The 13689-nt window shown below is 43.8% G+C and overlaps 1 protein-coding gene across 1 annotated transcript in view; it reads left to right on the forward strand.

The window, feature by feature from the left end:
• Positions 1-491: 491 nt before the first annotated feature.
• Positions 492-13689, forward strand: part of LOC126354489 (protein MAK16 homolog) — a 46761-nt gene continuing 33563 nt past the window's right edge. Inside the window, exons 1-4 of the mRNA XM_050004210.1 lie at positions 492-1178; positions 1281-1327; positions 10961-11104; positions 11179-11361. Coding sequence (XP_049860167.1) covers positions 1164-1178; positions 1281-1327; positions 10961-11104; positions 11179-11361 — 389 coding nt within the window. The 5' untranslated portion in view covers positions 492-1163. The remainder of the gene's footprint in view (positions 1179-1280; positions 1328-10960; positions 11105-11178; positions 11362-13689) is intronic.

A 13689-nucleotide genomic window follows, 5' to 3' on the forward strand; every position in this document is an offset into this window, starting at 1 on the left:
CGAAGTTGAATAAGGCAGTGACAGTTTCTCGGGAATAACGTTTTGATTGTGTCGTCGTTTGTTAAGATGAGAAGTTAATCCACTTCCGCCGCGCTCATTCGTGGAATAGTAATGGATCTCATGCTTTTGTTACTTTTTAATATTCATTTTATTATAGTGCTTATTTTCGCAGCAAATTGCAAATGTTCCATGACAACTTGTATAGTTTATCAAATTTATTTTTGTTCCAAAAGTGTGATTACATATGTGAATGCGTGAAATAATTATGGTTTATAATAGGAGAACAGAGCTGACATCTACACTATATGTAAATAATAACATAAGTTGACGACGCAGTTTTCACTAAATAACGTTTTAAGTGAAAAGTCAGCTGTAATGAAGGAGGAAAATACAGTTGTTACTGATTATTAATTGAGTAAGAATAAAAAGCATAGTAGATAAGGTAAGCAGGCTTCATTTATTTCCTTATAAACATCGTTTGATGTGTTTGTATGTATTTTTATACATACACGTATTCACTAGCATATAAATGTTGAAATTTTGAAATGTTTCACTTCTCAGCACTTTACCATAAAAAATTGATCAAGAACACATGTTGTGGTGTCTTCTTTGATAATAAACTTTATCGTTGTTAGTTTTTCAATTTCGATGCTACACTCCGACTTTTTGTATTATGGATGTTAGCTTATAATCTTATCTCACTTTCACCCTTTGGTACTGGCGTAAGCGAATGGACGTGCCGTGAAGGTGACTGAAGTGACGGTGATGTGATGTAACATCAGTGTGAAACAACCTTCATAGTCAAAACATCTATATAGCGCACAAATTGTATCCTGCATGTCGATTAACCGGATGAGCGCATTTCATTTTCTCGGTTTATACGATAATGGTTTTTTGAACTTCCTCATTGTTAGTTCTGTCGGTAACTTTTTAGGGGTTGGATGAGATTTTCACGTGCAAGTTTTCAGTGCACGTGGGAACGTGTATTTCTCTCATGAAATGTTGTTTCGTTCAACTTGTTGATCTTTGACGTAGTGTTGACATGTTAGTTACCATGTGGGTTGTGTGTAGGTGTGTGTAGTTGGTTATTGGTGAGCTTTTAATTGTGTAATTTCAGATTTCATTGAGAAACTGCGCTTACAGGGGGAGTTGTATTTTACGTGATGCAGCACGACGACGTAAGTGTTTAAGGATGTGTACTGACATATGTTTAATAACATATATCTATAACGTCAGTTGGATTCAATTAAGCTTTGGTTGTCGGTTTCTCATTGTTCCAGGTTGTGTGGAGTGTTATAAATAAATCTTTCTGCTCATTCAAAGTTAAGTAAGTACATTACCGTACGCACTCAGGCGTTTCTGTTATGTTCATATAATTTTTCAGTCCAAACGAATAGACTATTTCGAAGTGAAAGGTGTAAAGTTCGTAGAGTCAGTTTTTAATCTCATATGATACAGGTCATTTATTAGTCTGTCACATGTTTTCACTATTTCAAAGTTGCTGATAAAAGTATAAATGAAGTTACATTTATTTATTAAATATTTACTTTTTCTGTTTATTTGTATAAATGAGAATATTTGTGAAAATTTCGTAACGGAAAGGAAAAAAAAGTTGTAAATAACAGTTAGTAATATGAAATTATTTTTAGCCATAACATTGTTCACAATACTGGCCTATAAGAAATGATTAACAGACAGGCACTTTTGAGCCTTATTTTCATTTGTAATTTGGGGAACTGAAGGATGTGAGTAACTTTTCCAAACTTAAGAATTTGTTTGAAAACATTAATAGTTATAGGATGTTAACCATCTTGAGAAATTATAACGTGGAAACTCGACAAGCTGCCAGCAATGATGCTAAACTCGTAGCTTCTTAAATATCGAAATATTTCTTAATAAGAATTAAAGTTTAAGAATTTTTTGTTTCTTTGTAAGTTTTTCTCCAAACCATTCTAAATATTTCAAAAATTGCGTGGTACATGATTTGGTCATTGTACTTGCGGAAGGTACAGTTAGTATGGCCAATATTTAGCATTATGGAAGCGTGCGATTCCAACCGCCTGCTTTGACCCAAGACGTCATCGATATTGCGGTAACTGCTACGAAATGACAATATTGTCACTACATACACAAGCTGTGAGTACTGGGCGTGAGTAGTGCTTCGGTAGCTCAGATGGTAGAGCGCTTGCCCACGAAAGGCAAAGGTCCCGAGTTCGAGTCTCGGTCGGGCACACAGTTTTAATCTGCCAGGAAGTTTCATATCAGCGCACACTCCGCTGCAGAGTGAAAATCTCATTCTGGAAACATCCTCCAGGCTGTGGCTAAGCCATGTCTCCGCAATATCCTTTCTTTCAGGAGTGCTAGTTCTGCAAGTTTCGCAGGAGAGCTTCTGTAAAGTTTGGAAGGTAGGAGACGGATACTGGCAGAAGTAAAGCTGTGAGTACCGGGCGTGAGTCGTGCTTCGGTAGCTCAGATGGTAGAGCGCTTGCCCGCGAAAGGCAAAGGTCCCGAGTTCGAGTCTCGGTCGGGCACACAGTTTTAATCTGCCAGGAAGTTTCACAATCATACTATATCTCTACCATTCCACCCCCTAACAGCGTGCGAGAAAAACGAACACCTAAACCTTTCTGTTCGAGCTCTGATTTCTCGTATTTTATTTTGATGCTCATTCCTACCTATGTAGGTTGGGCTCAACAAAATATTTTCGCATTCGGAAGAGAAAGTTGCTGACTAAAATTTCGTAAAAAGATCTCGCCGCGACGAAAAATATCTTTGCTGTAATGACTTCCATCCCAATTCGCGTATCATATCTGCCACACTCTCTCTTCCGTATAACCTGATAATACAAAACGAGCTGCCATTTTTTGCACCCTTTCGATGTCCTCCGTCAATCCCACACTGCGGAGCAATATTCTAACAGAGGACGAACGAGTGTAGTGTAAGCTGTCTCTTTAGTGGACTTGTTGGATCTTCCTAAGTGTCCTGCCAATGAAACCCAACCTTTGGTTCGCCTTCCCCACAATATTATCTATGTTGTCTTTCCAACTGAAGTTGTTTGTAATTTTAACATCCAGGTACTTAGTTGAATTGACAGCCTTGAGAATTGTACTATTTATCGAGTAATCGACACTATTGTCTCTTCTGTAAACAGAATTCCCCATATGTACTTCTATTGTGAAGTAAGCGTTTTATGGTTTGTAGTAATTTTGTTGTGGTCTGTGCAAATCCAATAGCATCTTTTATAGCATCAACAGCTTTGTGCTGGAAGTTGAATTTTGTTGCAAGATGTTTACAGAGACTTCCTACCCCATCACAGCATTTTTACCATACACAGTTGCTGAAAATATCTGTTTTCTTGTCTTATTTTCTGAACAGTATTTTCCTAGATCATGAAACCAGTTTTTAAAATGAGATACTGCACCATCTATGCTACTTATTTAGTCTTGTTGACAGTGTAGTTTGCATGTATTCTATCATTGGGTCAAGAGGGATATTCGGTATGAGTCATCGGCTTTAACCGTTGCCATGATGTTAATGGCTGCTGTGACGTCATCTTTTGGATTTATATTCACAGATTTGTTGTTAGTTGGTTAATCCAACAAATGTGAAAGTTAAAAATTCTGATTGTGTTGACAGACTGTTGTGTAGCTTAGTCCAAGGTTTATGTTAGGTTGGAAGCTGTTAATGTGATTGAGAGTTGTCTGTAGAACGTTTGGGTTGGTGGTTGTTTATGGTATTTGTCGCACTTTTCTTACATTGCTGGTCAAAGCAGAGGTCTCGTAATGAATATTACAGTTTATACACGTCAGTCAGGAATGAGGTTATCACAAATAGAAACACAGTGTGAGGTTTGAAGGAAAAGAGCAACTCGTGTGAACATTTACACTTCAGATGACTGCAAGTGGTAACTTCGAACTTCATTTTGCTATGCAACAGAATAGTTCTCAGAAAATTCAAAATGAAGGATGTGGCCGATTTTACTTCTGCTATGGCGTGTCTCAAAATGCTGCAGATATGATGGGAAACTAATCCTGTCGTGATCCAATGGTTAACTTATGTTTAACTCAAATCCCTGGTTCCATTGTCTGCATTACCAACTCTCCTCTTTCGACAGTGCATAGGTTGTCATTGTCCGTATCCTGAAGGTGTAATGCTCCGATAGTGATCTCTTCAGCACCAGGACACATTGCACACCCGTGCAACCAACATTTTTCTTGTGGCTTTAGATGTATACACAAAAGCATTAGGTATGGCTCTATGTACTTCTTCCCTGCGATACGACTTGTGATGAAACAAAGTATATTTCAAATTAGTGCAGCACATGTCTATGCATATTTCCTTGGCTGAAGTGTAGATCAGGGTCGGGGATAGTCACGACTGTGCTTAACTACTGCTGATAGGTTGACAGTGTGTCAGTTTTGCATAGCCACTAAGGTAAGACAGACATAAGAAGTGAGAGGTGAGAACAGAGGCAATTTGTTTCTAGAGCGGAAACTGAAACCATTTTCTTGCTTGCTGTTTTTGTGTATTCAAGAGCTTTGAGAGGAGTACTTTGTGATTATGGCAGTGAACGCTATGAAGTGCAGTGGATTGATTTAAGTGATACAGTTTTGCACAGTGACATCGCCTGTTGGTCCATGTCTCATGGATTAATTTCAGAGACATGAAAATGTATCAGATGTTGTGGTGAAATGACTTTTAAAGAATCAAAGGATTGTTTGGATGGAATCATTTGGAACTGCAGCATAAGCTGCCACCGTGAGTAAGTGGATCAATATTTATTATTTCAATGAAGGCAGATGGTAGGTGGATCAATATTTGTTAATGATAGGATCGCAGTTTCGATATATTAACATACATTGATCCACCTACCTTCTTCCATGATTTAATGAAAAAACTCTGATCCTTGTACGTTTACCCTCGATTTAATTTAAAAAGCATTTATTCACATACTGTGCTCATTGGCTGCGCAACACAAACAACTGACACCTACATTTGTCCCCATCATACTTTATGGCAAGTGCTGACAATGTTCCTTCACAAAACATGTAAATATGCCACTAGCCTTATTCCAGACATAATGTTTCAGAGCAACATGAAATGGATTTTCATAGCAGGAATGTCTGGGTGTGTCCAAATAACTTTTTCCTTTTGCTATTTCACTTGCTTTTGAAGTTAAGTGTTTTGAGGAAATGGGTATTTATTTCTGTAACTGCTGCTTGAATAGTTGTCTAATACCAGTATCAGTAATTGTACGAGGGTAAGTCAATTATGATCCATAATTTAGTTATATTTTTGTTTATTTTGGTGCTGCTGTCATTTTATATTGATGACACATGCTTTGTTTCTTTGTTGTTTTATCTATGCAATTTTCAAGCTGCTAGGCTAGTATTGTTAGCTCTGCCATGCTATTAATCATGGCTGCTCTGCTATCTATTTGCACCAAAGAAGAGCAATGTTCAGTGATACGTTTTTTGTGGTCGGAAGGTGTATCGGGGGCTGAAATTCATCGAATACTTTCGGTACAGTGCGGGAACAGTGTTTTGCCACAACGGAGTGTCTTCAAATGGGTTGAAAAATTCCGAAATGGTTGCACAAGTGTTACATACAATGAAGGAGCCGGACGACTGTTTACCACCACAAATGAAGAAACCTTTGAGCGTTTACATGAAGTGATTCTCTTGGATAGACGATTAACTGTTGACGAAGTGACACATCATCTGCAAATTAGCCACTTTTCTGCCTACGAAATCATCCACAACAGATAAGGGTTTCATAAAGTTTTTGCAAGATGGGTCCCAAAACAACTCACACAGTTGCATAAAGAAACATGCTTGGACATCTGCAAAAAGCTTTTGGATCACTATGGTAATGATGGGGGCAACTTCTTAGACAGGATCAGTACTGATGACAAAACATGGATCCATCATTATGAGCCAGAGAGTAAACGGCAGAGTATGGGATGGAAACATCCAAATTCGCCGTGCAAGAAAAAGTTCAAGATCCAAGCGTCTGCAGGAAAACGGATGCTTACCGTATTTTGGGACGCACAAGGTCCAATACTGGAACATTATGGGGAAAGGGGCACAACAATAAACAGTGTATGTTACAGTGAGATGCTTACTCCTGGGCTAAAGCCTGTGATTCGAGCAAACACCAAAGATTGCTGTCAAAAGGTGTTTTGTTGTTGTACGACAATACCCGCCGCATACTGCTGCCCACTGAAGTAACACGGTTCACGTTTTTCGTCGCCCTTCACATAGCGCACAACGGGTACTGTCTTGTAGGCATGCCCGATGTGAACTCACTTGGCATGGCCCGTGCTGCCTGAGTTGTTGTTGTTGTTGTTCCGCCGGCAGAGGTCGCGGCCGAATTCTCGCATGCCCTCTGGTGGACAGGACTCTACTTGCGGCAACTACCATCCATGACGCGCCGTGCCAATGTGCGTCTCCCGCGATCTTTCTGGTGGCTACTGCACTCCTCCTTCGGGGGGTGAAGCCACTGTGATTCACTGTGTCAGAAGGTGGAGCGTCGTGCAGGAGCGATGGCCTCCACGTCCATTGGAAGGCTGGAGTCAAGGGGGTCTGCCAACCCTCGAGCCGGAAGTGGCCCACAGGAAGAGGCCCCCGTCATCCCGCCACTGGAGCCCGGGACAGAACGGGAGACAAACTGTCAAACTCCCGATCCTGGTCCACCTCGGGAGAGGCAAGACCCAGTGGCAGGAACGATGGGGAAGGGACGACCACTGGTGAACCAGCCTCCTGAGAAACCGGGCCCGCGAGGGGGGCCGGCTCTCGCTGGGGTATCTCTAACAATGGCGATGCCGGTGCTGGAGCTACTGGAGGCTGCCAAGGTCGAGAACCACCGCAGTGTGGCGGAGTCACAGGGGGGAGGTGCGGAGTATCCCTTGAGAAACCGACACGGGTGCCGGCAATGGGAGAGCCGGTGCCCAAGGGGTCAGAGGGTGGGTGCCCAAATATGGACATAGCTGATTTTGCTGACAATGTACCTTTCGGTCCCCCGCCTGCAAGGTATAGAGCCAGCGGCCGTTTTGGCGCAGGACCACCGCCGGTATCCAACGTGGACTGCGACCAAACCCACGTGCCCAGACCGACATACCTGGTGGAAAGCCGGGTACTCCATTGTGTGAAGACTGGCAGGACCAGGCTGGAGGAGGTGCAGCAGAGTCCTAGGTTGGTGCCCGTGGAGGAGCTCTGCGGGCCTGCGTTCTCCCGTTGGTGTGGTCCGGTATGCCGTCAGGAAAAATGTCAATGCCTCCTCCGCAGGAAATTCGTGCACATACTTTTTCATCTGTGTCTTAAATGTGCACACCATGAGCTCGGCTTCCCCATTCGATTGTGGATGAAAGGGGGGAGAGCAAATGTGCCGAATACCGTAGCGCCTACAAATATCCTGGAAGTTCCGTGAAATAAACTGAGGTCCATTGTCGGAGACCAGGGTGACTGGCAGACCTTCCACAGAAAAGATTTTTGCTAATGCCTGGATTGCAACTTCTGAAGTGGTTGAGGAGCAGCAAACCACATATGGAAATCGGGAATAAGCATCAATGACAATGAGCCAAAAGCCATTGAGAAACGGGCCTGCAAAATCGATGTGAACACGTTCTCATGCCTGTGTTGCAGGTGGTCATGAAGAGAACTCTGACCTGGGAGATGCCTGTTGGCTCGCACACTGGGAACAGGTGGCCACCAAGTGCTCAATTTTTCTACCTATACCAGGCCAGTACACATGTCTGCGAGCCAAGGTTTTAGTACGGGAAACACCCCAGTGCCCCTCATGTAATAACGTGAGGACTTCTCTTCACAAACTTGCAGGGACAACCACACGAGGAGCTGTATCATTGGTAGCCAGAAGGAGAACTTCCAAGACGGAGAGGCGGTCTCATAGAACCAAATAAATATGAAGAGGGTCCGAGGCCCGGCATGGAAGTCGGGATGACCACCCCTGCTGAATGAGGCGAACTACTTGTCGGAGAACCGGGTCAGCTGCCTTTTTCCCGGCGACGCTAGAACCAGTGATCAGGAAACCATTAACCACTTGGCGGGACGCCACATCCAAATGAAAACACACAATCTCCTCTCAATCGAACTAAGGATCCGGGCCCACCTGAAGACGGGAAAGAGCGTCTGCATTGGCATGCTGACCGGTAGGGCGAAAATGAATGTCATAATGGTACTTAGAGAGGAACAAAGCCCAGCACTGTAGTCTGTAGGCCACCCTATCCGTAATCTGAGAGGTGAGGCCAAATAACGATATTAACGGCTTATGGTCAGTGATTAACTGAAACTTTTTGTTATACAAGAAAGGTTGAAACTTGGTAATAGCGTAGACAATGGCCAAAGCCTCTTTTTCCACCTGGGAGTAATGGGCCTGCGCGAGACTAAGAGTTTTAGACGCAAACGCCAGTGGCTGCTTGGAACCATCCACGTTGCGAGGGACCAGGACTGCCCCCACCCCATACTGTGAAGCATCTGTAGCCAGGACCAACGGCTTATGGGGGTCAAAAGTAGCCAAACAAGGCGCTGACGTGATGAGGCCCTTCAACGAGGTGAACGCTCGCTCACATACAGGCGACCAATCAAAAGGAACACCTTTGTATAGAAGGCAGTACAGGGGGCGGGCTATGGTGGAAGCCCTGGGAATGAACCGGCGGTAATAGGCAACCTTATCTAAAGAGGCTTGTAACTCCTTCAGCGAAGCGGGCCGTGGAATGTCGACGATACCTTGGACCAAACTTCCTAGCGGCTGGACGCCGTGCCAAGAGATGGTGTAACCCACATACTCAATGGACGCTTGGAAGGAGTTTGACTTACGCAGGTTGCAACGCAAGTCCACGGACCTGAATTTGAGAATGAGTGTGTGAAGGTTGTGCAAGTGTTCCTTCGTGCTGTGGCCTGTGACAATGATGTCGTCCAGGTAATTAATACAATGAGGGATTGTCGACGTGACATGCTCAAGATAACACTGGAATATCACCGGGGCTCTGGGTATGCCGAAGGCCAATCGCTGGTATTGGTAAAGGCCAAACGGGGTTTTGACAGCTGCCACCTGTTTGGAGTCCTCATCAAGTGGTATCTGATGATAAGCCTCCGAAAGATCGATTTTCGAAGAATATTGGCCTCCCACCACGACGGAGAAGAATTCATCAGCATGAGGCAAAGGATCGACTGCTCCGTGGCAAAAGGGCACTTGCGACTAAGACCGTGCAGGGTAGCGGCCCACGCCCGGTAAGACTGATGGGGCTGCTTCTTGCATTGATAGAACACGACCCTAGCCGCCACAACATGCATGCGGCGGCTATAATATGAAGAGAGCAATGAACACAATGCGTCCAAAGACAAGGACAAGGGTTCCTGCAACGGCGCTAGCGAGGGAGATATCCAAGACAAGAAAAGAGCACTACATACCTCCGCATCGGCAACATGAAATGCCTGAAAATGCTGCCGAAGGCGATGTTCATATGCATCCCAATCCTCCGCCGTCTCGTCATACGGGGGAAAGGGAGGAGGGAACGGCACTGGAGCAGACGCCGTGGAGAGCCACGCCGAAGCACTTGTTTAATGGTGGCCATGAGCTCCGTCTGCTGCTCAACCAAAACCCGCACTAAATCCTCCATACCCTACTCGTCGCCAATTGTGAAGTAACACGGTTCACATTTTCCGTCGCCCTTCACATAGCGAAGAACAGGAACTGTCTCGTAGGCATGCCTGATGTGAACTCACTGGGCACAACCCGTGCTGCATGAGTTGTTGTTGTTCTACCGGCAGAGGTTGCGGCCAAATTCTCGCGAGCCCTCTGGTGGACGGGACTCTACTTGCGGCAACTACCGTCCATGGCGCGCCGTGCCGGTGTGCGCCTCCCGCGATCTTTCTGATGGCTACTGCACCCGCACTGCTGAAACACTCCAGAAACTCAAATTTGAAGTACTGATCTTGCCCCTTCTGTACTTTGACAACTGGCAGCTGGTGAAATTGGATACACACAGTAACCAACTCCCATTGTCCTGTGAAGTTGGCTAGGCATCCATACCTACCACTAAGCCAAATATGACAACACCTGCACTGATTTGAGTGCAGTGACATCATGCCACTCCCCATCTTCAGCCACATTGAGCTCAGTATATACAGGTCAAATACCCTGCTCGCAATGTTTTCAGCCTCTTGGCATCGCTCCCCTTCTGCATCAGTTTTCACTCAGTGGGCAAGTTCGCAGTTCTGCCCAGATTCTACAGTGGTCTACATTAGACGAGATTGCCCATATGCAGACCCCACATCTGGAGTACACCATAAAATAGGTCATTTGGCATTAGTCTGTGGCAGACCCAAATAAGGTGAATGTTGAAGGCTGCATATGGCAAGCTTTGCATTGAGGGACAGTTCCAGATTTTTCTTTTGTGTTTAGAACATGGAGTGGTTGAGATCTAATCAGGATGAACTGTGGAGAATGTGTGTTATTTCCGGACACAGCTTATAGCAACCTCTTTAGTACTTCATTGGTGTTTGCCAGGCAATGGAAATATTTGTATCAGAAATTATGCGCTCTTTCCTTGCATTTGAGAGGAGTAAGGAGTTCCTGAGACCCTATAAGATGGTGCAGGCATTGTAAGTAAAAGTTATGTATAAACAGAAAATTCTTCACACATTACACATTGGCATGGAAAAACTATATTTACTTCAGTGTTCTAGAAAGTGAAGCTTTACATGAAAATGGATTACAAGAATTTCTGTACTGTAGTAAAGAAATAGGAAGATCTTACGACCTCCTAGAGATATGACACAGCTTAAGATGTTTAATTTGTCTTTTGAAAGGAAAGGATACTACTAGCAAAATATATCTGCAGTCCACACTTTTAATATCTGCATCAGTTGTCTATCCTATTTTTTCATCTGTGATAAATATAGTTTCCATTCTGTTATAAATGATTTACAACTTGTTGCAGTACCAAGACTCAGAGATTCTGCAGAAATGAGTATAATGTCTCAGGTTTGTGCAGCAGATCAGCCTGTCCTCTTGCCAACAGTCAGTATGCAACTGTCAGAGAAGAAAAAGGAATTATCTATTTGTACATGAAAACAGCTGAAAGGTTTGTATTCTTTTTAAAAAATGGACTGGTAATGTGTTTATTCATGTATGGGAGCATGTTTTGTTTTCTTATAGATCAGCATTTCCAAAAAAGACATGGGAGAAAGTGAAACTTTCAAGAAATTATGAGAAAGCAATCCATCAGATAAAGGAGAACTTGTTATACTGGCCGGGGTTCATTAGGACAAAATGTAAGCAGAGATTCACCAAAATAACACAGTATCTCATTCGTATGAGGAAACTGACTTTACGGAGACAGTAAGTATTTTTAGCCATCAAATTTAAATTTTTCATTGTCATTGTTAATCCTATGAAATACAAGAAGATACACTGATGAGCCAAAACATTTTGACAACCTGCTTAGCAAGGTGTTGGAAATCGCATAGCTTTGATCAGGTAGGTGTCTGGAGTTATGTAGCATGAGATATCTACATTTACGGGCCATGCAATTACAGTAAACTCTTGATTATCCTCAGGCAAATTATCTGATTTGCAGATTATTTGTGGCCCTTTTCTCTCACTTCTTTTTTCTGCTGAAAATTTTTCTTTAACCTCTGAATGGTTGTAGTTGAGCAGTATTAATCTCGTGTCACAATACTTGTGCAGTAAACAATGTGCTGCACGAACATTTCAAGTACTGGACTGTATTTTGTTTCAAAGTTGTGTAAGATGATGTGAAATTGTCTTGTCGTGTACCAAATTTTCACATACACTGTGCTGATTAAAGTATAAGGGGCATTCAGAAAGAAACAAGCCAAAGGTATAATTACAGAACCATTGACCCTGACTGTTGAGACACTTGTCCCACAGTGGTGCAAGGCGGTGAATGGCTTTTTCATAAAATTCCCGGGGCTGCCATGTTAACCAGTTGTGCATGTACCGCTGGATGTCTCCTTCCAAGGTGAATCGTTTGCACCTCAGAACAAAAAATGGCGCAATCACAGGGAGAGAGGTCTGGACTGTATGGAGAGTGATCAAGAACCCCCCATTTGAATTTCTTGCATGATTGCCGTGACTGTGTTGGCCATATGAGGCTTCGCATTGTCATGGAGCAGAATAATTCCATGGGTGAGATTGCCTGGTAATTCTGATTTGATTGCTTGGCGAAGGGTGATCAAGGTTTTTGACTAACGCAGGGCATTCACTGTTGTCCCGTGCTACAGGAAGTGAATCAGAGGGGGCCATCTTGGTGGCCTTTTTTTGGTGATGTCACCCTGGATGCTTCCCCTGGAGACTTTGTCATTTTGATTCTGGTTCGAAGTGATGACACCATGACTTTCTTGAGCCACCACTCATGCCAGGAACGCATTCCCTTCCCGAGCATAGCACTGCAGATGAACAAGACAGTGGGTCATTCGACATGCCTCCTGGTGTGGTTGAAGACTGTGGGGCATCCATTGGGCACACACTTTGCACATGTGCAGTCATTCCGTCATGATGGTGTGAACACTTCTGTTGCTCAATCTGACGACGGTGGCTATGGCTTTCACTGTCATTTGGCGGTCCTGGGTAATGAGTTCATCCACTAGCTGGATGATGTCATCGGTAATGCAGTGTGGTGCTCCGGACCGTGCATCTTCAGCTAATGACACCCATCCTTCCCTGAAGTGCTTGTGCCATGCCTTGACCCTTGCAAGGGACATTCAGTGTTCGCTGTACACTTGTGACATTTGTTGATGAATGTGCATTCCTCCTCCTCCTTTCGCTGTCAGAAAACAAACAACACCTCTTTGCTCTTCTGTTGACGCCTCCATGTCACTGTTTGCATTGCAACTGGTAGCGTTGGATGATTGATGCATGCTACTGCTAGCTCTGTATAGTCACGTGACATGCACGTGTGCCTTCTAGCGACGGGCTGTGGACTTCCATGCTCTGGTTGGAACCACACCTCGTTACACACGCCATGGTACTACCCTCCTGTCACTGGTCTGCGTATTCCAAACTCTGGCTCGATTCTTTTTCAACGCCACTTATAGATTATTGTGGATAATCTAGAGTTTACTGTACCCTAAATTGTGGGCCGGTCTTTGGTGGACTATTGGATTCAAATCAGTAAATTTGGTGGCCAAGTCATCACTGTGAGTTAACTACATTGCTCCTGCAACCAGTGTAGCATGAAGAGACTCGTGATATGCAGCAATGTTCACATAGGGTCCTGGATGATGGTGTGTTTGGACATTTCCACCAACATTGTGTTTGAGAAGTGTAGTTCAACCAAGTGATCCATTTCCATTGAGGGTGGCTAAATCTCTATGATCGCATGCCCACTGCAATTTGGGTAACATGGGGAGACATAGGTGACATGTGCTGTGAAGCTCGATGTTCAACAATAATGAATAGTATTCTCAGAAACACTTGCATGTTCACCACTTTTGTACTCTGTCAGATCTGCCACAAATTGCCGTCTGTCATAAATGACATAGAAAGTAAGCCTCCAACAATCTCTGTGTTTAGTGATGGGATTTGGACGTTCTACACCTTGTCGCCTTATCATTCTTTCACTATCCTTCAATTTTAGTTGTCCCTGACAGTAGCATGTGACAGCCAACCAGATTTGCCATTTCAGAGATACTCGTGCTCTGAAAT

Source organism: Schistocerca gregaria, chromosome 3 (assembly GCF_023897955.1).
Source record: "Schistocerca gregaria isolate iqSchGreg1 chromosome 3, iqSchGreg1.2, whole genome shotgun sequence".
NCBI lineage: Eukaryota > Metazoa > Arthropoda > Insecta > Orthoptera > Acrididae > Schistocerca > Schistocerca gregaria.